The sequence below is a fragment of the Phragmites australis genome, chromosome 3 (genome assembly GCF_958298935.1).
Source record: "Phragmites australis chromosome 3, lpPhrAust1.1, whole genome shotgun sequence".
Taxonomy (NCBI): domain Eukaryota; kingdom Viridiplantae; phylum Streptophyta; class Magnoliopsida; order Poales; family Poaceae; genus Phragmites; species Phragmites australis.
In genome coordinates, this window is record NC_084923.1 from 2,327,983 (window position 1) to 2,355,708 (window position 27,726).

Genomic DNA, 27,726 nt, shown 5'->3' on the forward strand with positions numbered 1-27,726 from the left:
ACACGCCAGATGTGGCGTGCATCTCCCTCCCACGCCATCCTGCTGTAGAGAGACCAGAGAGGCCAACAGCTAGCTTTTGCTTCAAAAAGTTATTTCTTCTCTCTCTTTCATAAATTCAAAAAGTGATTTTGTAGAGCTCCTAAAATCACAACAATTTTTATACTAATAGAATAAATAACAAAGAATCCATTTTAACTAGTTCCCACTAAAAATATCTTACAAATTTTAAATGAAAAATCTCCAAATTTGACTATTTTTGTACTTTTCTTGAATTTTTAGGGCACAAATTTAATTCCCAAAAATTAGGTAAAATTCATTAATATTCATATAAACTAATGTACTAATTTATAAAATTATTGACAACCCTAAGTTGCATAGTGTTTTTTTAAATATTGTTAGTTATAGAATATTATTAAAAAAATAGGAGAGGGAATATAGAAGATGAAATATGGATGTGCTGTTGGAGTGATGGAGTAATATGGAGGAAGAATCTTTATAGATGGTAATCCATATGAGAATATAGATGATGTATTATAGATGTTCTGTTGGAGTTGCACTCAGGCTGCCCATAGCCCGGGCCTTCTCCCGAAGAACAAACTTCTGCGTCTTCCCCGTCGATGTCTTGGGCAAATCCTCAAACACCACCGTCTTCGGTGCCATGTAATGGGGCAGCCTCTCCCGGCAAAAACTTATGATCTGGGCTTCCGTGGCGCTGGCGCTGTCCTTCAGCTTGACAAACGCGCAAGGCGTCTCACCCCAGTAGTCATCTGGCCTGGCCACGACCGCCGCCTCGAGCACCGCGGGGTGGCTGAAGATCACCGACTCCACCTCGATCGAGCTGATGTTCTCGCCGCCGGAAATGATGATGTCCTTGGCCCGGTCCTTGAGCTGAATGTACCCGTCCGGGTGCCGCACGGCGAGGTCACCGGTGTGCAGCCACCCACCAGCCATTGATTCTTTCGTCGCGTTGATGTCCTTGTAATACCCGCTCATCACGGTGTTGCCTCGAAACATCACCTCGCCCACCATCTGGCCGTCGTACGGAACGCTCTTCATCGTGTCCGGGTTCTTGACGTCGACATCCTGCATCGCGATGTGGTGGAACCCCTGGCGCGCCTTCAGCTGCGCGCGCTCCTCCGCCGGCAACGCGTCCCACTCCGGCATCCACGTGCAGACCGTCGCCGGTCCGTACGTCTCGGTGAGGCCGTAGATGTGGTATACCACGAACCCGTGCTCCTGCATCGCGAACAAGACACGCGGCGGCGGCGGCGCTCCGCCCGTCATGACGCGCACCGGCCCCGGCAGCGGCTTGCGGTCTGCGACCGGCGCGTTCACGATCATGTTGAGAACCGTGGGCGCGCCGCCCATGTGGGTGACCTTGTGCCGTGCGATGCTGTCGAAGATGACCTTCGCCGTGAAGTGGCGGAGGCAGACGTTAGTGCCGCCCTGCATGGCGACGCCCCACGGCAGGTTCCAGCCGTTGCAGTGGAACATCGGCACGGTCCACAGGTACGTCGGCATGGTGGTGATGTCGTACGCGAGGACCGTGGCGATGGTGTTGAGGTACGCGCCGCGGTGGTTGTAGACCACGCCCTTGGGCCTCGACGTCGTGCCGGACGTGTAGTTCAGCGTAATCGGGTCCAGCTCGCTCACCGGCCACCGGATGTCGAACTGGGAAGCTGCGTTCTTGACGAGATTTTCGTAGTCGTCGGAGTCGGTGTCTGAGATGGTTAGAAGAACAGGAAGGGTGGCGGTGTTGGACTCAGCGAGGCGCTTCAGCGCGGCTCTCCCGACGTCGAGGAGTTCCGACTCGACGAAGAACACCTTGGCGCCAGAGTGCTTCAGTAGAGCGGACACCATTGCTGCGTCATGCCGCGTGTTGAACGTGCAGAGGACTGCCCCGGCCATGGGCACGGCGAAGTGCAGCTCGTACATAGCCGGCACGTTTGGGCTGAGGACAGCGACCTGAATATTGATGGCATGGTTAGCGATTTTTCAGAATTGCACGATCGAGCTTCAGATGTCTTGTAGATGAAACAATACGAAAAACAGTTACGTCTTCTAGATATAACAATAGGATTTTGCTTTGCAAGGAAATGACATTTTCGAGCTATGAACACGTCTCTTTCCATGTGTGTCGTATCCTCATAGTTCATATCTGAAAAAGCAGATATAGCTAACTCTAACGCCCAGGGAACGAGTAGTGCTATTTGTGCTCCCGTCGTTTTCACTAGACGCAGGCAATTCACATGCTACACAGTACGGAGCTTGCTGGACAGCTGGTCATATTCCACTCACCACATCACCGCGCACGACGCCGAAGCGGGTGGCGACCGCGCCCGCCACGCTGAGTCGCTGAAGCACCAGTCCCCGCGCTTCCCACCACGTGTGCCGCCTCTCCCCGTACACCTCGGCGGCGCGGCCCCCGTACATGGCTGCGGCAAGCTCGATGAGAAGCTGAGCAGCGACAGCAGCGCGCAGTTGGCCGCGCACCGCACCGTGCCGGCCTCTGTGTCCAGCAGTATCTCTGCCCCCTTCTCTTCGGTCTCCTCTTCACCTCCCGCTAGGAAGGAGAGTAAAGATGCGAGAGCAAGAGAACAAAGAACCGGGCCGGTGGCATGATGGTGAGAAAGCAAACGCGCGCGCGCCGGGGGGGGGGGGGGGGGGGGCGTGGTTAGAACTTAGAACAACCCAAGTGGAGGCTAGAATAATAGCGGGGCTGATGCTGGGGGTGTGATCCGATGCTGCTGCTGATGTCCTTTCCCAAACACCAGTTCTTCTCATCCTACACTCTGATATAATCAGATGGAAACAGAATTGCTGGATTGTTACAATATAAGTGTTGGATTGTAACAATCTAATTTTTTCAACCAGCTATTTTTGTTTCAGCTTTTGAATTGTGATCACAATTTAATTTTTACAATTTAACTATTTATTTCAGCTTTTAAATTATGATCACGATACAACTTTTACAATCCGAAATAAACAGTGCCTAATGCTTTTCCCATCCTTGCTTCAGGAATATTTCTCTCAATTGTGAGCTCAGATACTTATATTGTTGAGTGGATTGGGCATTATAGTCCTTGGTGCTGGAGTGATTGTGTGTTTGATCGAGGTGGTTCCTAACAATCTCCTGTTTTCCATAACGAAAAGAAGACTGATACTGCTTCGTTCTATGTGCATTTTCTCAGCCTTTTGCGTTGTGGCGCGCTAGGCCCCGCCGTCGACATCCTAAAAAATGGGCCCTATTTATCCCTTGAAGTCACGACGGCGTGTTTTCCCTATAAGAACTATCCAATCTTTAATCGACATCCAATATTGAATCTCAATTTTACCAGGAAATAACGCTTTTCGATTTTTTTGCAACATTTTTCTGTTACATATTGATAATTTTTCTACAAAGTTTTCAATAACTAGTTTACCGTTTTTCCAATTAGTTATGCAATATTTTCCGACTCTGCCCTTGTTTCAGGGGCTGGATCTCAATCCAGCACTAACAATCTCAATCCAGCACTCACAATCATGGAGCTAAAGGTTCCCAAACAGTGCCACTACTGACATGATAATGTGCAAACAAAACAAAAGTAGAGAGAAAGCAGCAAACGCAGGCCACGAGACGAGCGATGCCAGTTTCCACTCACCACATCACCGCGCGCGACGCCGAAGCGGGTGGCGAGCGCGGCCGCCACGCGGACGCACCGGTCCCGCGCCTCCCTCCACGTGCGCCGCCGCTCCCCGTACACCACGGCGGCGCGGCCCCCGTACACGGCCGCGGCGCGCTCGATGAAGCTGATCGGCGACAGCGGCGCGTAGTTGGCCGCGCACCGCACCGTGCCGGCCTCCATGTCCAGCACCTCTCCCTCTTCCTCGTCCACCTCCCCTCCTCCTCCAGCGAGGCTGGAGAATAGTAAAGATCCGAGAGCCGCCGGAGGGGACGACCCGCGCGGGTGGCATGATGGCGATAAAGTAAACGCGCGCGGGCGCGCGAGGTGATTAGGATAATCCAAGTGTGGACTAGAATAATAGCGGGGCTGATGCTGTAGGCTTGATCTGATACTACCGCTGATGCTGCTGCGCTGGTGAAATACTCTACGGAACGCAAAGGCCGCGGCTCTCCTCATGGCTTGCGACACCGCTTGCTACTGTTGCTGCTGCTCAGCGTGTGACTCTCTGGTTGGTCTGGGCATGTACGGTTTTGGGGTGAGAAGCTTGTGACTGAGAGCTGGGGGGTCTTTGGAGAGGGATAGATAGCTACACGCTTCCTGGGCTCGTGGTTATTGTACAGCGATATAAGTTTTGTATTTTTTAATTATCGAGTTGATCTAAAACTTAGAAAAAATGAATTAGAGATTTATTCTCACCTACTTAAGTCAAGAAAATTAGCTAAGTAGTGATCCAGAACTAACCTTGAGTCCTCACTTACATTCCTAGCATTAAAGAACAATTGAGACAGTAGAGTCAGAGAGATTAAGAATGAAATCGATGATTCTTTTCATTACTACAAGATGAACCAACATCCCCTTTGTTGGGGAGACATCTACCGGTTCGTAACAGTGGGAAGTAGTAGGAGGCAGCTCGTGTAGAACTGTTGATACAGCTTTGCTATGGAAGCTGGCGTTAACGCAGATCAATTCGGAAATGGATTTGAAATGAACAAACTGTCTGCCTGCTCGCTTGTGACTGCTATGGAAGCTCGTCTAGTCCCCCCCCCCCCCCCTTCTTTTTTCTTTTCTTGCCGAACGTCACTCCTCCATTAATTTCCTTGCGTCGTCAAATCGTTTCGCAAGAAACATGTTGAACAAACGCTTATTTAATTAAAAAAAAAAGGAACACATACGACACTTCAATTCCCACAAGAATTGTTGAAAACTCCAACGTTCAACACTAACTGAAGCAGTCTAAAGAACACTTGTTCATCGCTAACTGCTTTCCTTTCGAGATTCGTAAACTTTCTTTGAAGGGCGAGCACTGAAGCAGGCGTCTCTGATGGACTTACATAAATAATCCTACCTGTTTCTACTATACCACTACATATAACTCTGGTTCATGAAAGTAGCTCACCATAGGTTTAGGCTGCAGTACATGCTTGCTCTTGGAGATCTCTGCAGTATAAATAAACCACTCTACCAAGTTTGTCAACAATGCTGACGTTATTACAGCAGACTACGGAGACAAAAGTATAGCTGGCTTTCCATCTTCACTAGCTTGCCTAAGCAAAAGGAGAGGCACTTGAGCTCATCAAATATATCCATCCTTGTGCCCGTGAAGAAATGTCCAGAATGGCACTTGTTTGTTTCATCAAGTTTGTCGAACTTTTTACTTCACAACACTTCCTGCAAATAAGACATGGATTCACTCAGGGCAGCAGCAACCTTAGATACTTAGACCGTGCAGCAAGCATTTCTTTACAAGGGCATTTAGTTATGCTACCTATGAATTGGGGACCAAACTGCCTAATAATGGATTGTTCTAGGAACATAGGTACTATGGCATATGCTGTCTTTGTAAAACAGCATGTTAAATGGAAAGCTCATCACAGGCAAATGGAAGACTCACCGTTAGCTGTATCATCTGAATATCTGATGGCAACATGCTCAAAATAATCTCTTCTTGCATCTGCATTCAGTCAGAAAAGCGGTAAAATAAAGTACGCAACCTAGCGTTGTAGCTAATGTATAATAGAAAAATTAGCTCATAAAAATCTCTGTGCATGCTTACCATGTTTCATAGTTAAAGAAGGATCTTCTTTCTCTGTATACCCAACTACCTTTGCAGGATTACCTACAGCCATACTTTGAAATAAAAGAAAAACAGTGGTGTCAAATATCAATTATCAACATAAAGCACATAACATAACATACACGGAGCAGGACCAAACATAATAGAAATGATGGCCAAATGTTAAGTAATTAGATGCTGCACTAACATAAATGCATATTAATGTGATCATAGGCTGCAGAAAGGCATACTGGCTCAACTTGATGTAAGTTTTAGTGGATGTACTTACAAAAGGCACAAATATCCATTTTAACACTCCACTAAGGATACTTTTATACATAAAAACATTAAAGAGTCTTTTAAGTCTTTAATTGGGGGGGGGGGGGGGGCAGATTTATCCACGTCTATACTAGCCTGATTTCCACCAGCATGCACAATTTACTAACAGTAGCAGATTAGTCAATGGGAACATTGGAGTGCTGAAAGATCAAGTACTTAATTTTTTTGCAAAGCGTGCAGTTGGCTATTGTGGCCATCATTAAGGCTCAGCAACCAAGATGATTGAATCCCCAAAAATCAACGAGAGACCAACATATCGCATAATTAGTAAAACTTGATCCACGGCCCTTAGCCACATGACACAGGCGTCATACTGTTGGACTAGCCATTGCTTGGCAATCTAATACAATTAAGTTTCTAACCTAAAACTGAGCCCTAGGTTTTCAACCCAAGTTATAAAGATCATTTTCAACATTGCAAGGAGTGTGTAAGGTGTAGCATCAAACAGCTTAGCTAGTGAGCAGATGCAACTATTTACGTCATGTATTCGTCTTGTTCTTTGCTTTCTTTACAAGGATGTCACATTGCAGTTACGAAAAAGGTCCAAATCTAGAACTGCCCCTGACTAAATTTTCACTGCAGTGTCATTATGTAAGATTATAAATAGTAGTCTGTTCAAACCTGTGGGGAGGTACATCCTTTAAAACAAGGGAGCCAGCGGCAATCATGGCACCTTCACCTACATTTATATTGCCGAGGATAGTAGCACCAGCTCCAATAAGAGCTCCCTGACCGATCTTAGGGTGCCTATCTCCATGTTCCTTGCCAGTACCTCCAAGTGTAACACCCTGCAGTAAAGGTCTGACTCGTAAGCTGGTGAACTTCCATTCTTGATACAGCTTTCCCTAAAGAACAGTTAGGAATCTTCCAGAATTGAACTTTTGACGAAAAAGGAACCAGCATGAAAACATGCAGAAATAGGGCGACCATATAAGGACTAAATTTATAGGGTACGGATGTGGTTCTAGACAAGGACTAAATTCATCTTTAAAGATTTTTCAAAAATTGAAGGGAAAACAGTAACACAATACTGCAAAGCAAGCATATAATGTTCCTTATGTTTTCCACTTTTCCTATCTTTTCCTCTTCCATTATTCTTGCATATGCGCACATCAAAAGGTTTCTCATGCCTCTAGACTAAAATGCAAAATCTTCTGGTCTTAATCACACAAAAAAGTAATATTCATCAAATGAATATAAATGGTGTTCATAGAAACATTAGTCTAACTGAGTTAGATCGTCCATTGAACATAACAAAAATGAAACAAATGGAAAAACATATACTTTAACTAGTTGTTCGAATCAGTAGTGATATACACCTATCTTGCCATGTTTAGTCTGTACTTATCATCAAAGAATAATATTGCATTTACTTGCCAAACTTTCCTTTTAAAAATACAATCCTAGGCACATGGCTGTCATAATAATTATCAAAGGATGATTGACTGTTTCAGTTGGTGGAAACCTGGACATTTTGATACAACCCTGCCGCCTTGCTTGGACTCCGATAACTGATTAGATGTGAAGTTTTCAACTTGCTATATTTAAAGGAACAATGAACAAATGGAGCATAGAAAGATACCAGCATGGCTCTACATAGAAAGATGCTAAAAGAAACAACCAATTTATGTAAATAACTAAATACACATGCCTATCATGCTTCACATCCAAGTGAACAGATTATGATTGTAAATATATTATTGCAAGTTCCTTATCTTCCCTTTTTTTATTAAGAACAACAGGAAAGTAACAACCAAAAAGGATCTTGGAACAGAGCTAACAACCATAGTCCAAAATTATTCAGTATTCAAGGACTTCAAGAACTAAATAATTTCTCTCAAGCAACACGTCGAATTGTGGAATTAAAAATGCTACTGCAAAGCAGTTCACTGTTTAAACAGAAAGAAAAGGAATGTGATTAATGCAGGCACCTGCATTAATGAAACCCAATTTCCAACCACAGCAGTTTCGCCAATGACTAGGCCTGTTCCATGATCCAACAATATTCCCTCGCCAATCTTGGCAGCTGCAAGCAAAGAAATAAAGAATGTTAAGGAAGACAAACTAAAGTACCAAAGTATACTACATAACAAAATAAATTACCAGTGATCGGAATTTCACAGTAGAAATCTCAAAAGGTGTAAGCACCCCTTACAGAGTTCTGACACTTTTTTTCTAGCCTTAAGAAAAAATCCACAAAGCACTTACAAGACAGCAATAGATTTAAGCATTAAGTACACAACATTATGATGACCTGGAACTTTTATTAAGATGAACCAGCCCAGTCCAACTTATAAGAAGAATGGTAATCCAGTTTACTAAGTAAACTGATCTCTATGCCCACTGTGCCTTAACACCTTATTTACTTCTAGTGAGTTCTAGTGTTCTGTAGCATGGCCTTATCAAATTTCTGCAATATTTTTCAGTCAACGATAATCCCACATGTAATGAATAATCATGTAAATTTGATATTAGATATCTAAGAATGTAGTACTTGTAAATCAATAGATGAATACCTGGGTGTATATCCACTGCAAAGACCTGCAAGCAATATGATATCCAATGTTACTCAAAAAGGGAAGTTATGCCAACCATATAATTCTGCTGCCTAAGAAATCAAGGTTCACCTCACTAATACGACTTTGCAGTGCCAATGCCAAAACTCTACGTCCCTGATTCCATAAAACATGAGCTATCCTATAGGATTGCAAGGATTGATAACCCTGAAAGCAGCGCACAAACAACATGAGAATCTTAACAGGGTCTAAGACTTGAAGTGCTAAAGAAGATATGAAAAAAGACACTAGTCATCAAGGTTGTATATGTCTGTAAGAATATTAGATGGTATGCCAATGTCAAAGGAAAACTAATAACATGGTACGGAAGGGTGCCATCACAATTGGGGAAATTCAATCCTACTCACTAAAACGAACAACCAATTTCTCATTACCCCAGACAGTCTCCTGGAATGAATCTCATAAATACACAATACACACCTTTAGGTATAACAATGCCCAGCTATATTGTGCACAGGCTGGATCTCTGTCTTTGAAGGCCTGAATTGGAAAAGCAGTTCCCATAGTTGTCAATGGATCATTAACAGGATGATCTAGAAGAATCAACATGTAAACACAAAAACAAAATGCTTAGCAGAATGTTAGTGACTCACCTGAGCATCAAGGCGAATGGAACGGCATATATCTTTGTTATTCATCATAACATCATTAAAAATGTCAATTAGCTGGGTAGCAAGCAGTGTTGGATCTTCAAGCCTGTTTGCAAGGGTAAAGCTCAATGCTCGCTCCAGACAGTCATGAGACAACACACTGGCGTACAGGAAGCTACTCAAAATAGGCTCCTTTTCTGCCTGTGAAATGTGAACATCGCACTGTCAGCCATCAGGTAACCAACAATAACAGTAAAATGATGCCAAATGTGACAACGCAGATAGGAGGGACACTAGAACAGTGTTATTGTATAAGAGTCAAACAATCAAAACCAAACCTTTTTTTTAAAGAATTAAGTAAATATAAAGCTTGGAGAAGGACCTACACATGGTATTCATTGACTTGGAGAAGGCTTACGATAAAATACCAAGAAATGTCATGTGGTGGGTTATGGAGAAACACAAAGTCCCAACAAAGTACATTACCCTTATCAAGGATATATGCAATAACGTTGTGACAAGTGTTCGGACAAGTGAAGGTGTCACCGATGACTTTCCGCTTAAAATAGGACTACATCAAGAGTCAGCTTTGAGCCTTTATTTATTAGCTTTGGTGATGGATGAGGTCGCAAGAGACATTCAGGGAGATATACCTTGGTGTATGCTCTTTGCTGATGTTGTGGTGCTAGTTGACGAGAGTAGGATAGGAGTTAATAGGAAATTGGAGTTGTGAAGATATACTTTAGAATCGAAAGGTTTTAGACATAGTAGGACCAAAACCAAGTATATGAAGTGCGATTTCGGTGCTAGTAGGCATGAGGGAGAAGATGTTAGTCTCGATGGAGAGGTGGTTCTCAAGAAGGACGTCTTCCGATACTTGGAATCGATGCTACAGAGGGATAGTGATATCGATGAAGATGTTAGTCATAAAATCAAAGCTGGATGGATGAAATGGCGCCAAGCTTCTGGCATCCTCTGTGACAAGAGGGTGCCACAAAAGCTGAAAGGTAAGTTCTATAGGACGACGATTCGAACTGTAATGTTGTATGATGCCAAATGTTGACCAACTAAAAAGCGACATGTCCAGCAGTTAAGTGTAGCAGATACGCGTATGTTGCGATAGATTTGTGGCCATATAAGAAAGAATTGGATCCGAAATAATGATATACATGATAGCGTAGGGTAGCGCCAATTGAAGAAAATCTTATCGAACATCAGTTGAGATGATTTTGACATATCCAACGGAGGCCTCTAGAGTCCAGAGTCACATGTGCATAGTGAGATACTGAGGCACGCTGATAATGTGAAGAGAGGAAGCGGTCGACCAAACACCTGTAAAGAGAGATTTGAAGGAATGGAATATCTCCAAAAAACTATCCACAGATAGAAGCACGTGGAAGTTAGTAATCTACATGCTAGAATGTTAGGATAGGGTAATCATTCGTCGGGAGGATAGCCGAGCAGCATCAACTTCTAGGGGAAGAATTAGATCATAGATTGGGGAGACAGAAAGGAGGAGACTTAGCTTAATTCTTCCTTTTCTCCCTTACAATGATGCACGACTGCCCTTTTATATAGAGTGGGAATTACAATCCAAATCCAACTCCAAATCCTAACTTACCTAATTTATCTCTAGCTGAATTTAAAACTAATCAAACTATATCTCCTAATCTAAATCAAATCCAACTTCTACCAACTATATCTCGTAATTATATGGCAAGTCTTCATCTCCTGCCCATGACATCTCCACCTCTCCTTCCGAAACAACTCGTCCTCGAGCTGTGGTGGCGGCCACGGTGATATCATTTGGCAGTCATGTTGACCGCGTGTAGCCTCACACCCAGACGCCCACGAGTGGCTTCCATTGAGCCGCGTCACTTGTCTCTGCACGCGCGCACGACGGCCGAACGTCGTCGCGCGCCGACCCCATCTGCATCCATGACCGAACGAGCAGACCCACTCCACACGACGCTATTGCTGAATTTGCAGGTTCAGTGTCCAGCTGCCGCCACCGTCTTCTCCCGCCCTGGCGACCCACATATAGCCGCTGACCCTGTCTTGAAGCCGAATGGACTCCGTCTACGCATCGCGCACGCACCGGCCAAGAAGTCGAGCACCATCAACCTCCTTCCGCTCCAAACCGCCACGCACTTTTGCCACCACTGTAGCAGGTTGAGGTAACGTTGCAACACACTTTGTTTCTTTCTTCTCCTCGGCCACAATCATCTTCTCCTTGGCCAGTTCGCCCAAGGAGATGGCTCGCAGGGGCAGCCCGAACCGAGCACGGTCTATAGCATGGTCGTCCATGCGCGGCCCGCCGGTGAGGTCGCTGGAGTACTCGTCAGCGTGTGGGTCAAGCAACAGGTCGTCGCGAGCCGGCACGTGTGTGGATGAAGATGAGTCATGTTGTGCCTCCAGGTGCATGATGGCGAGGTGGTGTGCCCGTTGCTGAAGTTCGATGTTGATGACGCGCTGGTAGATCTCCACGAGTTGACGGTCCATGCATTCGATGAAGGCGTAAAGCACCTGTTGGCCGGCCAGGAGGTCGTAAAGCATGTCTTTGACTGATTGGGGCTTGTTGGAGGTGGACATGGCACGTGGAAGGGTGGAGGAATTTGGTTTCTGTTACCAAAAGTTATGATCCTATGATCATAACGAGGATAAACATTCATCGGGAGAATAGCCAGGCGACGTCGGCTGCTAGGGGAGGGATTAGACCAGAGATTAGGGTGACTCAGAATATTGGGGAGACTTAAATAGTTCTTCTTTGCTTGATCACAATGATGCGCAGCTGCCCTTTTGTATAGATAGGGGATATTACAATCCAACTTACCTAATTTATTTCTAGCTAAATTGGAAACTAATAAAACTCCATCTCTAAATCAAATGTGACTCCTATCAACTACATCTCCTAATTATATGGCAAGTTTGGATCTCCTGCCCATCACATATAACCTTAACTTATGCATCAGTCTCCTTGCACCGTTATTACTTTTATTTTTTTTATTATTAGTACCTTTATTATCATTATTGTTTTCTCATCATCTTTTTAGTTAGATCTTATGTGTTTCATCTCTAGCTTACCACGACTTGCTTGGGACAAAGGCGGCAGCTGCCGGTGGTGGTGTTGTTGTTGTAAGTAAATATAAAGCTCTTCTGTAGGCTGTAGCTCTGTTTAATGTTGGTTTGCACGGAAGAATAGTTTATTACTATTTCTTAAGCTTATTTGAAGCAAAATGAAGCTTTCATACATAATCACATGTAAGAAAAGTTTCGCATCCATCTTCGCACAATATTATGCCGGAAGCAGGTTCCAACATCATCGAATGTGAATGTTTTCAATTCACATAGTTTGCAATTGGTACCATCTTTGCCTCCTAAATTTCTTGGCAAAGCTGAACTAGCAACCACTACAAACTAAATAATTCAGGACAAATACTTTAAAAAATGAATTAGTCAATAAATTATTGTGGCCAATCTACACTCCTGTCAGAGTAAAATATCGCACTTGCGAGCTCGACACTAAAGCAGATAACAGTGAGATTATAAATCCAAAAATTAGAAAAGCTAACTAGAGAGAACAAATGGTCCAAGTTGTAGCATTTTGCCACTAAGACCTAAATATAACCCAAACGAACTCTAAAATAAGGTGCCAACATCCATCAAACCCGATTACAAAAAAAAAACGTAACTTTTCGTTACGGCAACCAAAAATCACCATCGGCGTGCTGCGAAAGCACACAAACTGCGATCCAACAAACGCGAGCAATGCTCCGATTGAGCTGCGAGAGCAAAGTCCTGAAACATACTCACCTCAGACTTGGCCTCCGACTGGACGGCCTCCCATATGGGGTCCCCGGCGGAGTCGACTATGCCCCGCGCCGCCGCCACGGAGCTCGCCCGCGAGTTCCCCATCACATAGATGGGGAAAATGGCCTCCGACCGGCTCCTCCACTCCCCCGCGCACGACCCACACCCGGAGCCCGGCGCGACCTTTACCGTCCCCCTCGCCACCGCCCCGCCGCCGTGGTCCTCCGGCTTCTCGAGCACCAGGCACCCGCAGGACGTCATCGGCGCAAGCAGCGAAGCCCGAACCACCTGATCCGAGGGTTTCGCTCCCGCGGCGAGCCGAGTGCGCTTGGGGCGGGCGGGGCCTGGAACCACAGAAGGCGCACAGAGAGGAGTAGAAAAAAGAGCGGTTGGGAGCAAAATCGCCGAGACGACGGGCCGTGACGCCGTGTGGGGATGCGCGCTCGCGGTGGGCCGGGGGGCGGTGCGGTGCGGTTTTGGAGGCTTGCGCTTTTCGCGGGATTTTGCGGCGTGCGGCGTGCGGCGTACTGCAGCGGGAGCCACGGCTTTGCCTACGCCTTTTGAGCCATGGATGATCGGTACCCTCGCGGTGCGGGGTGGTTGGACGGGGCTCAGGACGTGTGTGGTGCGCGGAAACGTTGCGCGCACGGGCACGGCCCTTGGATGCGTTTCGTGCCGACTAGCGACGCCGGGTAAGTTTGGAAAGGAAGCTCCGGTTGCAGGCGGCGGAGAAGCTAGCGCTCCAAAGATCATGGTATCGGTGGTGTATATGTTTGGGTCTCGGGGTTGCACAAGAGGTGAGAATTAATTACTAATTATTGAATTTTTGTTTTAACCCTGGTGCTGGTGCACTTAGGTTGGTCTACGTAGCTTCACCCCTGGTTGCAGCCTGCAGGGTGACAGCCGAGGTGGGCTTGCAGGGTTACAGTGTTAAGGGCCGTTTGATTGCTGGTCATTATTTATCATAATTAAAGTTAGGTTTGATATAACTGTTTAGATAAGTGTTTGATTTCATATTAAAATTAGGTTTGCCATAATTTCTTTGGCGCGTGGAAGCACTCTTGCCACACTTTTTTCTGTCAAAGTGTGGTGCTTTTTTTGCCGCCGCAGCTGCGGCATGCGCCAACGTAGTCGAAGAAAACTCCCGTGAAAACCGCTACGCACACGAATTAAATAGAAAAATCCTGTGAAACTGGCTATTTCACTGATCTTCCGCATCCTTATCTCAACACCTCCCCATAACAAAGAACTCTTCTCTCTGATCTTGAGGAAGAGTCCTTAGTTGCAACCATCTCTTGTAAGGTAATGAATCCTCTCCACTGAAGTGGTCTCTACCTTTTTCTCTCTCTTCTCACCCCATTTTATCTCATATACGTGCAGATCTGGATCTTCCCCAACCTATAAAAGAAAAGTCTTCTCTTGGCATATTGTGAATTTTGATCCAATTTCAAAGTTAGTTAGTTATGAATTGAAAGGTAAATTCGTAGTACATAGAAAAAAATAAAAAAATCTCCTACTAAAATTTATGCACACGATTAATTTTTTAGCTTTTACTTTTGATTAGTTGTGCAGTGTGAACTCATATATTCTTTTCCCAGAGATCATGTGTCTGAAACTTATGACCAGTTATTTTCTCACTTTGTATCCTTCTAGTAAATCAATTATTGCCTGAACTCGTACTCAACTATGTGCATTTGTGATTGTTCATGAGAATTTAGAATTGTGTTTTTTTACTTGAGATTTCAAAATTGTTATGACTGCAGTTTTATTGCTGCCATGCTTACTGAATTATTTTGTTGAGCCAATTTCAATCATCGTTGTAGCAAACCAAATACTTACCACAATTTTTTTCAAACATTTGTGGCACTAATCCAAACAGCATTCGCACTTGTCACACCTAACTTCAGACTTAGTTACCAACCAAACACACTAATCTTACCCCCAATATATAACAAGCTATAAGATCATCTTCAACGGTTTCCCTTTAAGGTCCAGAATCTCTTCACAATAGGATTTTCGTTCCTTTCAGCGTTCCAATAGTTTCCTTCACGGTTCCCGTCACGAAGGGATTCACAAGGTCATTCCCTCCAGGACAGGATTCTCTCTCCTTTCCCTTCGCGATTCCCCTCGAAGGGAAGTTGTTGGAGATGAGAGGAAATAAAGAGAATGAGAACAGGAAAGGGAATCGGGAAGGAAACGAAATGAAGGGAATAAGTGTGACTAATAGCTAATCTTAAGCACGGCTCGCCAACACTCTCTACCCCTTTAGATTTTGAGAAACCAAGTAGAAAAATATTTTGATTTGTATGTAATGAGATATTAACAATAGTTGATATGTTTTGAACTTTATTAACATATATTTATGGATGTTTATTTTTTTTCATGTCTAATTTAAGTTGGCAGTGTTTGAAATTAGTGAATTTTTCTCTATACGTAGAAATATTATACACACCGAAAGCTCCGGTGTGAACATCGGATGATGTTCACTGTGAGGAACCGTCCAAATAGTATTCTAATTAATCATCAGGAGGATCATTATTCATAATCACAACCTCGACGATTAACCAGAATACCATTCCGGTAGTCCCGGCACGTGTTTTGTGCCCAGGATCGGAACACATGCCTTCCAACTCAAATATCACAACACAGTTTAATAGAGAGCAAATAATTAAACTGGAATACCATTGTTAAACAAGCAACTGCCTCCACAATTTACAACAAAATAGGAACAACAACAACTACTACGCAGCGGAAGAAAAACCTATACAACAAAAGAGTATGGAGCCGTATGCCCTTAGGCTCCATACCAAAAGCGCCGGAGTTCGGAGTAGAAGGTGCTACTCCTGCCCGCCACCCTGATCGGCAGGCACAAAGTAGCCGAACACTGCCCCATCTTCGCCGACCTGCGAACCTGAAAGCAACTTAAGGGCAGCACCCTTAGTACGAAGGTACTAGCAAGTCTTACACAGTATGAGTATATATATTCTCGACTCCAAGGATCATGCATTTAAAGCTGTAGCAAGGATTAAGACATGTTTAAGTTCATTAAGCGGTAAGCAACCTAGACTCTAGGTGTAAGCAACTGACTTAACCAACCACCGACTCAAACCCTGCCAACCAACTGATCAAAACAGATATATAACAACAAGTGTATAAAAGCAAACCATTCCCACCAAACCACCAACCACATACCGACCAAACCACCCCAATCCAACCATGCCACAACCCACATCGAAACTCTACGACCAAAATATGGTCGCTCGGTGGAGATAAGCGATAGCGATGCTCATGACCGAGAGCGCGGCAGCTCGAACTGATTATACACCCTGCAGGGGGATACTCCTGGACCCACACGACACAGGGACCATACGGCTTGTGCCACCCGCTAAGATGCGCACAAGGGGGTACCCGTGACAACCTTTCCCAACCAGGCCCAACCATGTGGATCAACCATAGCTCGGCGAGGCGGTATTAGAACTACTCCCCGAGCAAACTAATACCGCTAAAAGCCCGGACTCAAACCGGACTCACACCGTCTATGACGAGGCCCACATGACCACGTCTGCGAAAGTAATCGGCTCGCCTACCATTATATCAGCATGTGGTGAGTAAGGTATGTGCTAAAGCCGACTACACCGATGATCGGTGCTTAACCGGTGCAAGCGGTCTACGGTGTCCGGGTTCCCTCCCCGAACTGCCTGAGGACTCCTCGTGAGCAGATGACACCCCTAACACCGCCCACACCTCGTCTCAACTCACCACTCACCAAACCGACTCATCATCAACACAACCATAAGTGCGAACAAGTAATAAGTCCTAGGCTCGCGACAACGGTGGACGCCGTCGTCGACTTCTACCGGAAAGCCTAAGTACCACTAAGCATAGCGAACTAAAATTAGACCTCGATGACACCACTAGGCTCCTAGGAACAACACATGACACGTGACCGAAATGGGATAATGCATCGGCATAGGTTCTACCCAACTCAGTACCCGACACATGCAATGTATACATAAGCGTAGATAATATATTAAAATTTCAAGTAGACACGGTGCAATATGAACGATGCTTGCCTTGCTGCCCTGAATCAGAAAGGTGGGACGCCTCACGATCGCCCACGGCCTCCGGGATCGACGGATCGGCGTTCACTACAGAGAGCAACGCGTGCAATGTAATGAGCATGTATGAAATGCGATCATGTAAGAAAAATATGCTCCACAATACATGACAACATTATTCCAAGATCGTACTGTCCAAACCAGAATTTTCCAAGTGGTCTCAAAAAGTTTGGAGTTCCTACGAATTAACTACGAATTTTACAAGCTATCAGCTATCAGGAAAGCCTGATAAACCGTGCTCGGGGTGCCCGGGATGAACAGTACTCACGGGTACCCGGGGTGAACAGTACCCGGGGGTGCTCGGGTGCTCGGGGTGAATCAGTACAGGGGTGCTCGGGTGAACAGTACCAGGGGTCGTCGGGTGAACAGTACCCGGGGTGCTCGGGAGTGCTCGGGGTGACTGCGCTCGGGGTGCTCGGGTGAACAGTACCCGGGGTGCTCGGGAGTGCTCGGGGTGACTGCGCTCGTGCTCGGGTGAACAGTACCCGGGGGTTGTCGGGTGAACAGTACTCGGCGCTACAGTAAATCAGCCTCGTGCAGCTCCAGAACAGCAGCCATTACGAAGGGAAAAACTGGGCTAAACTAACCTGGGAGTCTCTCTAAATCAAAAGTAAAAATGGCTAGAAGGGTGTACAGAGTCTAGACTTTGCTCAACCACCTAGCAACATGATTCCTAACTCAAATCCACATAAATCCTCATTTGTTCCCAGACTGCAGAACTTTAAGAACTTTGCAACCCTAGTTCCAGATTCAAGATCTATCCAACCAAAAATGAGCATACTTGCCATGGGAGCCTAGCAGACTCACCCAAGGTCCTTTGCTGAGGTTGGTGACCGCCAGTTGAAGGAGGAAACGACGGAAAATGGCTTGGAGAAGAGAGGAAAAACTGCTGCTTCCTTGCTTCTCCCAAAGAACACCAAACAAGTTCAGAACCAGCTCGAATTCCTTCGGGGAAACTGAAAATGAATTGGATGGACGAGTAGTCCTTGAGCTGGTGGTCTCGTGAGTACCACATACGTACCTTGATCTTGCTCCCAGAGGTAGGGATCCAAAAGGGGAAAAAGGGAGCCTAAGAGAGAGAGTGAGAGACAACCAACTCCAACTTGCTTCCTCAAAAAGCCTTATCTGGTGGAGTGGGTGAGGAGTACGTATGGGCAAGTTTGAGGGGAGAGAGAGCGGTTGCCCACTTATAGAGAGATATTTTCCACCCAAGTGGGCCCTATTTACCTAGAGGAAAGTCCAGACTTGCTTCCAGCTCCTTTATTTCTCTTAGTTTTTCCTTCTCCCACCTCATTGACTCAAAGTGAAGTGCTCCAGTGATCCCAAACTGGAACATGAAGCTGAAATTGCATGTTTTAGGATTAAAACACACAATTATGGATTTCGGGACGTGACAAACCTCCCCCCCTAAAAAGAATCTCGTCCCGAGATTCAGTATGAGTCGGGGAGAGAACGATGAGCACACTCATGTGAGAGATTCCAAATATGCCATATTACGACATCTTTCACAAGTCCTCAAAGAACTCAGGATACTCGGAGCGGAGCTTATCTTCCCGCTCCCATGTCGCTTCGGCTTCTGTATGGTGGCTCCATTGGACTTTCAGGAATTTGATAGAATGGCGCCGTGTCTTGCGCTCGGCTTCATCCAAGATACAAATTGGTCGCTCACAATATGTCAAATCCGGTTGCAACTCTTGGGGTGCAATTTCAACGACTTCCGTCGGGACTCGGAGACACTTCTTCAATTGTGACACATGGAACACATTGTGTACGGCGGAGAGAGACGGAGGCAAGTCCAACTGGTACGCGACCTCTCCACGCCGAGCAAGAATCTGAAATGGACCAACATACCGAGGTGCCAATTTGCCTCGGACTTGGAATCGACGAACGCCCTTGAGAGGTGAGACCTTCAGGTACACGTGATCCCCCACCTCAAACGTGAGCTCTCGGCGACGTCGATCCGCATAGCTCTTCTGCCTAGACTGGGCCGTGAGAATACTCTTGCGGATATTCCGGACATGGTCTTCTGCCTCCTTGACCAAATCCGGACCCAGAAAAGCCCGCTCACCGGATTCGGACCAATTCAGTGGTGTACGGCACCTCCGACCATAGAGGGCCTCGAATGGCGCCATCCCAATACTAGCCTGGAAACTGTTGTTATACGAAAATTCCGCGAACGGCAGGCATATGTCCCACTTCTTCCCATAAGTGAGCACACAAGCACGGAGCATATCTTCGAGAATCTGATTTACCCTCTCCGTCTGACCATCCGTCTGCGGGTGATACGCCGTGCTGTGGAACAATTCGGTTTCCATAGCCTCCTGGAAACTTCTCCAGAAATGAGAAGTAAACTGTGTACCCCGATCAGAAACGATCTTCTTCGGCACTCCATGGAGACAAACAATTCTAGTGAGGTACAACTCCGCATACTGCTTAGCAGAATAAGTGGTCCTGACAGGAAGGAAATGCGCGGATTTTGTCAACCGGTCCACGATGACCCAAATAGAGTCATACCCACTCGAAGTCTTCGGTAAGCCGGTAATGAAATCCATCCCAACTTCTTCCCACTTCCAAGATGGAATGGGCAAAGGCTGGAGTGTGCCGGCAGGCTTGATGTGTTCAGCCTTCACCCTTCGGCAGACGTCGCACTCAGACACATACCTGGCAATCTCCCGCTTCATGCGAGTCCACCAGAAACGGGGTTTCAAATCCTGATATATCTTCGTACTGCCAGGGTGAATGGATAGCAACGAATCATGAGCCTCATCAAGGATCTTCTTCCTCAGCGCCTCGACCCTCGGAACCACTAGACGGTCCCCAAACCAGATAACGCCTTGATCATCCTCAGTAAAGCACAAGGCCTGCCCGATCTTCCTCTTCTCTCGAATTCGGGCCATACCCTTATCATGCCTCTGTGCAGCCTTAATCTCATCAATGAGCGTGGACTTGATTTCGAGATTGGCAATAAAACTGTCCGGCACCATATCAAGCCCAAGACGCCGGAAATCGTCGCATAACGTGGAATCCATCGGCGAGGCTACAAGACAGTGACAATGAGCCCTTCGACTCAAAGCGTCGGCGACCACATTCGCCTTGCCAGGATGGTAGTGAACCTCCAGTTCGTAGTCTTTGATCAACTCAAGCCACCTGCGCTGCCTCATGTTCAAATCTGACTACGTGAAGATGTACTTCAGGCTCTTGTGATCCGTGTAGATACGGCACAAGTTGCCCATCAAGTAGTGGCGCCACATCTTCAGAGCGTGCACGACAGCTGCAAGTTCAAGATCATGTGTCGGATAGTTCTCCTCTTGGTGGCTCTTATACTTGAGCTCCACTGTGATCGACGTGCTCACCAACTCGTTGAAGTCGGCGAACTTATGCGCGGACAACCGGTCCTGCATCTTTGAGTTCAGGCCATTCACAAAGCGGCGCTGCTTGCGCGCATCCGTGCTGACCTCCTCGGTAGCATACTGTGCAAGGTGGTTGAACACCTGCACGTACTCCATCACCGCACGACCTCCTTGCTTGAGGTCCTCAAACTCCCGCCTCTTAGCCTCCATGAGGCCACTCGGTATGTGAAACGAGCGGAAGGCCTCGCGAAACTCCGCCCATGACACGCGGTGATCGGCGGGGTGCATGGCCAGAAAGCCGGACCACCACGCACCCGCCGGGCCCTGAAGCTGATGGGCGGCGAAGAGCGCCTTCTCGTGATCCTCACAACGAAGAAGGGCGAGCTTCTGCTCAATCGTCCGGAGCCAATGATCAGCATCGAGAGGATCCTCAGCTCGCGAGAAGACCGGCGGCTGAGTCCGCAAAAAGTCCGAGAAGTCGTCTCGGCGCACGGCCCCACCTCCTCCATGAGGAGCCGCGTTGCGCACGAGAGCCTCCAGGAGCGCTTGGTTCGTCTGGAGGAGAGCGTGATTCGCTTGGCGGTTCTGCTCAATTTGCATGAGCACTTCCGCCATGGTCGGCGGTGGAGGAGGGTTGTTCTGACCGGAACCCTCCGGAACCTCTCCACTACGCCGAGTGACAACCATTCTTGAAATGTAAAATAAAAGGGGGAAACGTCAAATTCCGACTCAGCACAATGCGTTCGCCGGATATATTGTTAGAATCCCGTAATACATGTACAAACATGAATGCATGCATGAATGCCATGAAATGATGCATGCTCGAACCTAGCTACCGCTTCTTTCTCAAAATAAGAATCGCACCTGCAAGCATCAAAATCACAGGCAGTTTATAATATCCAGAACGTACCCTTCGCGCTAGAAAGAGTAAGAGCGCGAACGGCCCTTGTACCACATGCCGTACAAGCGACAATCCATACGTCGACAACGACGTATTCACTTCCCGTAGACCCTACGGGACATCTCGTGTAAACGCCACACGAGTAGACGACCATGTCTCCCATCGCATGGTGGATGTTCATACGCTATTGCTAGCGTATTCACTTCCCGTACGGATCACCGTACGGAACATGCCGGGCCTCTGCCTCGCATCCGGCTGAGCCCTCGGTGATTAACCGCCACCGAGCGTCGTACCTTACCTTCCGACGATGCAAAGCCGAAGATGCAATGCTCAACATGAATCAATGCAGGGTCGAAAGCAAAACAACGTGGTATAAGACATATAAACGTCCCTCATAATACGCATTTTAACTTAGGGGCATAAACGATAGCAGTTTAATACATATTAAACATGAAGAGGCATAAACATAAATTATGGGTTGTTTAGGTGAAGTTGTCGACTTACTAAACAACGCACTAATTATGTTTAGGCTACTAAATTAAACCAGGCTCTGATACCAAGCTGTGGGGAACCGTCCAAATAGTATTCTAATTAATCATCAGGAGGATCATTATTCATAATCACAACCTCGACGATTAACCAGAATACCATTCCGGTAGTCCCGGCACGTGTTTTGTGCCCAGGATCGGAACACATGCCTTCCAACTCAAATATCACAACACAGTTTAATAGAGAGCAAATAATTAAACTGGAATACCATTGTTAAACAAGCAACTGCCTCCACAATTTACAACAAAATAGGAACAACAACAACTACTACGCAGCGGAAGAAAAACCTATACAACAAAAGAGTATGGAGCCGTATGCCCTTAGGCTCCATACCAAAAGCGCCGGAGTTCGGAGTAGAAGGTGCTACTCCTGCCCGCCACCCTGATCGGCAGGCACAAAGTAGCCGAACACTGCCCCATCTTCGCCGACCTGCGAACCTGAAAGCAACTTAAGGGCAGCACCCTTAGTACGAAGGTACTAGCAAGTCTTACACAGTATGAGTATATATATTCTCGACTCCAAGGATCATGCATTTAAAGCTGTAGCAAGGATTAAGACATGTTTAAGTTCATTAAGCGGTAAGCAACCTAGACTCTAGGTGTAAGCAACTGACTTAACCAACCACCGACTCAAACCCTGCCAACCAACTGATCAAAACAGATATATAACAACAAGTGTATAAAAGCAAACCATTCCCACCAAACCACCAACCACATACCGACCAAACCACCCCAATCCAACCATGCCACAACCCACATCGAAACTCTACGACCAAAATATGGTCGCTCGGTGGAGATAAGCGATAGCGATGCTCATGACCGAGAGCGCGGCAGCTCGAACTGATTATACACCCTGCAGGGGGATACTCCTGGACCCACACGACACAGGGACCATACGGCTTGTGCCACCCGCTAAGATGCGCACAAGGGGGTACCCGTGACAACCTTTCCCAACCAGGCCCAACCATGTGGATCAACCATAGCTCGGCGAGGCGGTATTAGAACTACTCCCCGAGCAAACTAATACCGCTAAAAGCCCGGACTCAAACCGGACTCACACCGTCTATGACGAGGCCCACATGACCACGTCTGCGAAAGTAATCGGCTCGCCTACCATTATATCAGCATGTGGTGAGTAAGGTATGTGCTAAAGCCGACTACACCGATGATCGGTGCTTAACCGGTGCAAGCGGTCTACGGTGTCCGGGTTCCCTCCCCGAACTGCCTGAGGACTCCTCGTGAGCAGATGACACCCCTAACACCGCCCACACCTCGTCTCAACTCACCACTCACCAAACCGACTCATCATCAACACAACCATAAGTGCGAACAAGTAATAAGTCCTAGGCTCGCGACAACGGTGGACGCCGTCGTCGACTTCTACCGGAAAGCCTAAGTACCACTAAGCATAGCGAACTAAAATTAGACCTCGATGACACCACTAGGCTCCTAGGAACAACACATGACACGTGACCGAAATGGGATAATGCATCGGCATAGGTTCTACCCAACTCAGTACCCGACACATGCAATGTATACATAAGCGTAGATAATATATTAAAATTTCAAGTAGACACGGTGCAATATGAACGATGCTTGCCTTGCTGCCCTGAATCAGAAAGGTGGGACGCCTCACGATCGCCCACGGCCTCCGGGATCGACGGATCGGCGTTCACTACAGAGAGCAACGCGTGCAATGTAATGAGCATGTATGAAATGCGATCATGTAAGAAAAATATGCTCCACAATACATGACAACATTATTCCAAGATCGTACTGTCCAAACCAGAATTTTCCAAGTGGTCTCAAAAAGTTTGGAGTTCCTACGAATTAACTACGAATTTTACAAGCTATCAGCTATCAGGAAAGCCTGATAAACCGTGCTCGGGGTGCCCGGGATGAACAGTACTCACGGGTACCCGGGGTGAACAGTACCCGGGGGTGCTCGGGTGCTCGGGGTGAATCAGTACAGGGGTGCTCGGGTGAACAGTACCAGGGGTCGTCGGGTGAACAGTACCCGGGGTGCTCGGGAGTGCTCGGGGTGACTGCGCTCGGGGTGCTCGGGTGAACAGTACCCGGGGTGCTCGGGAGTGCTCGGGGTGACTGCGCTCGTGCTCGGGTGAACAGTACCCGGGGGTTGTCGGGTGAACAGTACTCGGCGCTACAGTAAAATCAGCCTCGTGCAGCTCCAGAACAGCAGCCATTACGAAGGGAAAAACTGGGCTAAACTAACCTGGGAGTCTCTCTAAATCAAAAGTAAAAATGGCTAGAAGGGTGTACAGAGTCTAGACTTTGCTCAACCACCTAGCAACATGATTCCTAACTCAAATCCACATAAATCCTCATTTGTTCCCAGACTGCAGAACTTTAAGAACTTTGCAACCCTAGTTCCAGATTCAAGATCTATCCAACCAAAAATGAGCATACTTGCCATGGGAGCCTAGCAGACTCACCCAAGGTCCTTTGCTGAGGTTGGTGACCGCCAGTTGAAGGAGGAAACGACGGAAAATGGCTTGGAGAAGAGAGGAAAAACTGCTGCTTCCTTGCTTCTCCCAAAGAACACCAAACAAGTTCAGAACCAGCTCGAATTCCTTCGGGGAAACTGAAAATGAATTGGATGGACGAGTAGTCCTTGAGCTGGTGGTCTCGTGAGTACCACATACGTACCTTGATCTTGCTCCCAGAGGTAGGGATCCAAAAGGGGAAAAAGGGAGCCTAAGAGAGAGAGTGAGAGACAACCAACTCCAACTTGCTTCCTCAAAAAGCCTTATCTGGTGGAGTGGGTGAGGAGTACGTATGGGCAAGTTTGAGGGGAGAGAGAGCGGTTGCCCACTTATAGAGAGATATTTTCCACCCAAGTGGGCCCTATTTACCTAGAGGAAAGTCCAGACTTGCTTCCAGCTCCTTTATTTCTCTTAGTTTTTCCTTCTCCCACCTCATTGACTCAAAGTGAAGTGCTCCAGTGATCCCAAACTGGAACATGAAGCTGAAATTGCATGTTTTAGGATTAAAACACACAATTATGGATTTCGGGACGTGACATTCACCGAAAGTTCCGGTGTGGGCAATGTATACTCACCAGACTATTTCTTGCAGAGAGCAATTTTTTTGAGAGAAATTAGAGATCAATGCACCAGAAGGTCCGGTGAATATGGTGGCTACATAGGAGGGTATCACCAGAGCATTTTCAGTGCTGAAACAGAAAGAAAAGTAAACACCAGATGGTCCGGTGATGGACTTTAAGAGCGCCGGAGTATTTTCTGCAAAGAGAAGATTTTTGACGTCAAGTTTGATTATATACACCAGATAGTCCGGTGCTTAGATTATGAACACTAAAGAATGCACCAGACCTTTTATTGCAGAGAGGTGGTTTAGTGGATTGGCACACACTGGATTATTCGGTGATTGACATGAGATCATCAGAAGTTTTCACCAGATATTTTCTTGTAGAGAGCAAAGTTTTCCTAGAACAGATAGTGTTACACTCACCGGATAGTCCAGTGTTCCGGAGCAGAATACACCGGAACATTCGGTGTTCATTTTTCTGCAGGATGTGCTCTAAGTTGAAGTTTTTGATTTTGTGCTAACCTAGAGATATTTTGGAGTGTGAAGAAATGTATTTGCTTGTTTCAAGGTGTGCAGGTGACGAATGTAACTTTGCGATCGATGGCGGGTGATCGAGGCTAAGCGGGTACTTGGTGCCAGACGATCAAGGAGGACCGAACGGAGTCAAAGGTGATCCTAGCTGTACACATGAAGGTTAAGTAAAGTATGAAACAGAGGATGAAGATGGTATGTTGACAAATTCAAGCGAAGAGGATGTTGGTGCAAGTGACAAAAGTGGTACGAGGGATCGGGAGCGGGAGAGACTTGCCGGCGATCAAGATCGTAAGATGTAGTACACGCGTCATCACTGGTGCGATTTCTTCTTGTGGAACCAAGTGGCGCCTAGTCACGCTTTGAGAAGCGTGATAGGATCTCGCGGCTTGGCCTCAAAACCACGAGAGGACTGGAGGAGTACGTTGGACCATCGCGAAACTTACGTCGAGACGAAGCTAAGTCGTAAAGGCGTCGTGGCCGTTCGATGAATGGAGAAGAAAATAGACTAAAATATCCTTAGTGGTAGGTAGAAGTGTACTATAGGAGAGGAGTATTTTAGAAAGAAAAAAAACTAAGAAACATAGAGGTCAAATTTCTTAAGCCTATAAGTAGAGGGGTAGGGCTATGTGAGTGGAAGGACCATCCATTTGACCCCCTTGTGCCACCCATATGAGAGCATTATGTTAGGATTTTAGTAGAGAGGAGGATGAGTGCTTAGTCTATATAATAGGTGAGATTTTGAGAGAAAAATCTTTATAATCCACCTAAAATAGGGCTGACCTCTTTGAGTAATGAAGTTTATTTTATTTCATATGCTTGATTTCTCCTCATTCTAGTTTTTCTCTCTTGGTTCTCTTATCATGTGTGCAAGTTTTTCCTTTCCGGTTTTGATTTTCGTTTTATTTTTGGGCTAAAATTTCAGCACCTTGTGAGGTCATTTTTCTTATTGATAGAGGCATAAAATCCACATACACACGCTTATGTGATAGGATCTTGTATTCCCTTACCTCTAGACAATTAACTTGTAGAGTTTCGTTGCTCGGTGTTCATCTTTTCTTGTTTCTTTGCTAGTTGTGATCTTTCAAGTGCTAAGACACATGAATTGATCTTAAATGGAACCTATGGTTCATGTACTATCTGTGGAGTTGTGTTGCCTTAATTTTCTCTTGTTAAAACTTCTCTCGATTTTTACTTCCGCTTGAGCTTTAAGGTGCGTTAGGTGATCCAAACAGGAGAAGGACATCGATTTCGTAAGAAATTTGTTGAAACACCTATTCACCTCTCTTCTAGTCGCCAATCTCGTTCCTACATATTTGAAGAATGAGTGACCGTAATCTTCATCTAGGTGTTTGTATACAGGGCACTGTTGGGAGAACGTCTTAGCCTGGAGATATTTAGACGATGTACCATGGTATTACTATAGCGATCGAAGTATCTCTGCCTCCACATCATATGTAAATGGGTGAAATAACTAAAATACCTTTCTGTGTACATGATTGTAACATAATATCTTAGGGACGTAGAGGTAATTTCCATGGCCCCTCTTTCCCTATAAATAAGCCCTCAAAGGGTAGGGGAAGGGCCCCTGGACTTTTTTTTCTCACACACTGATTCTACTTCTCTCTCGCTCTCTCCTTTTGGCATGCAGTTTTTCTCCAAGCTTGAGCCTCCTCGTTGGAAGAGGCACTCGCCATGTTCTGTTGGAGTCATTTTCGTGCCCCAACAGTGGTGTCGTCCGTGGGGATGCTGAACAAATAGCCTTACCGGAAGAAGAAAGCAGGAGAAACGGCAACACCGCGAGAAAGACGCTGGTGTGCAGACTGCTTCTGGCCCCGACGTAACATCACCATGCGAGCAGGCGAGGTTCAATACACACGCAGCGACCATGAGCCTTGCACGATGGCATGCCATCGGCCATGTGAGTGAGTTGTGGCCTAACTACGTGCGCCCACACACGCTAGCTCATATCTGACAACACCTGCGGGCGTGAGCATGCCCTCGCACACCCTCTAGAAGGAACACGAGGGCCTCCTAAGCCCCTTCAGCTCGGCACCAGATACACACCTGGATACATTTTTAACTCCTTGTTGGGTTGGAAACTCGAGTGCCTTTTTGTTATCCAGCACACATGGTTGCGCACAACGTACGGTATGGTTATAATAGCAATAACAGTGAT

The 27,726-nt window shown here is 46.4% G+C and overlaps 2 protein-coding genes across 2 annotated transcripts; both read right to left on the minus strand.

Moving 5' to 3' along the window:
• Positions 1 to 531: 531 nt before the first annotated feature.
• On the minus strand, positions 532 to 4,300 carry LOC133912961 (butanoate--CoA ligase AAE1-like). The gene is made up of 2 exons (XM_062355961.1): positions 3,642 to 4,300; positions 532 to 1,965 (listed from the first exon to the last, which is right to left on the minus strand). Exons 1-2 carry the CDS (start codon positions 4,119 to 4,121, stop codon positions 532 to 534), a joined length of 1,914 nt encoding a protein of 637 aa, XP_062211945.1. The 5' UTR covers positions 4,122 to 4,300.
• Positions 4,301 to 4,837: 537 nt separating this feature from the next.
• Positions 4,838 to 13,635, minus strand: LOC133911525 (probable serine acetyltransferase 2). Its single transcript, XM_062353798.1, has 10 exons — positions 13,037 to 13,635; positions 9,227 to 9,424; positions 9,054 to 9,113; positions 8,685 to 8,780; positions 8,574 to 8,598; positions 7,989 to 8,083; positions 6,679 to 6,845; positions 5,719 to 5,792; positions 5,557 to 5,616; positions 4,838 to 5,333 (listed from the first exon to the last, which is right to left on the minus strand). The coding sequence occupies exons 1-10, from the start codon at positions 13,292 to 13,294 to the stop codon at positions 5,317 to 5,319; spliced, it is 1,050 nt and encodes a 349-aa protein (XP_062209782.1). The 5' UTR covers positions 13,295 to 13,635; the 3' UTR covers positions 4,838 to 5,316.
• Positions 13,636 to 27,726: the final 14,091 nt, after the last annotated feature.

What these genes read in the sequence shown, in the direction of transcription:
- LOC133912961 (XM_062355961.1), bottom strand. Translation starts at nt 4,121, where the DNA reads ATGAGGAGAGCCGCGGCCTTTGCGTTCCGTAGAGTATTTCACCAGCGC. An exon ending in GCGTCGCGCGCGGTGATGTG is followed by an intron (nt 1,966 to 3,641) that starts GTGAGTGGAAAC and finishes ATCAATATTCAG; the next exon opens with GTCGCTGTCCTCAGCCCAAA.
- LOC133911525 (XM_062353798.1), bottom strand. Translation starts at nt 13,294, where the DNA reads ATGACGTCCTGCGGGTGCCTGGTGCTCGAGAAGCCGGAGGACCACGGC. An exon ending in AGTCGGAGGCCAAGTCTGAG is followed by an intron (nt 9,425 to 13,036) that starts GTGAGTATGTTT and finishes CACATTTCACAG; the next exon opens with GCAGAAAAGGAGCCTATTTT. An exon ending in TTCTTTAACTATGAAACATG is followed by an intron (nt 5,617 to 5,718) that starts GTAAGCATGCAC and finishes GACTGAATGCAG; the next exon opens with ATGCAAGAAGAGATTATTTT.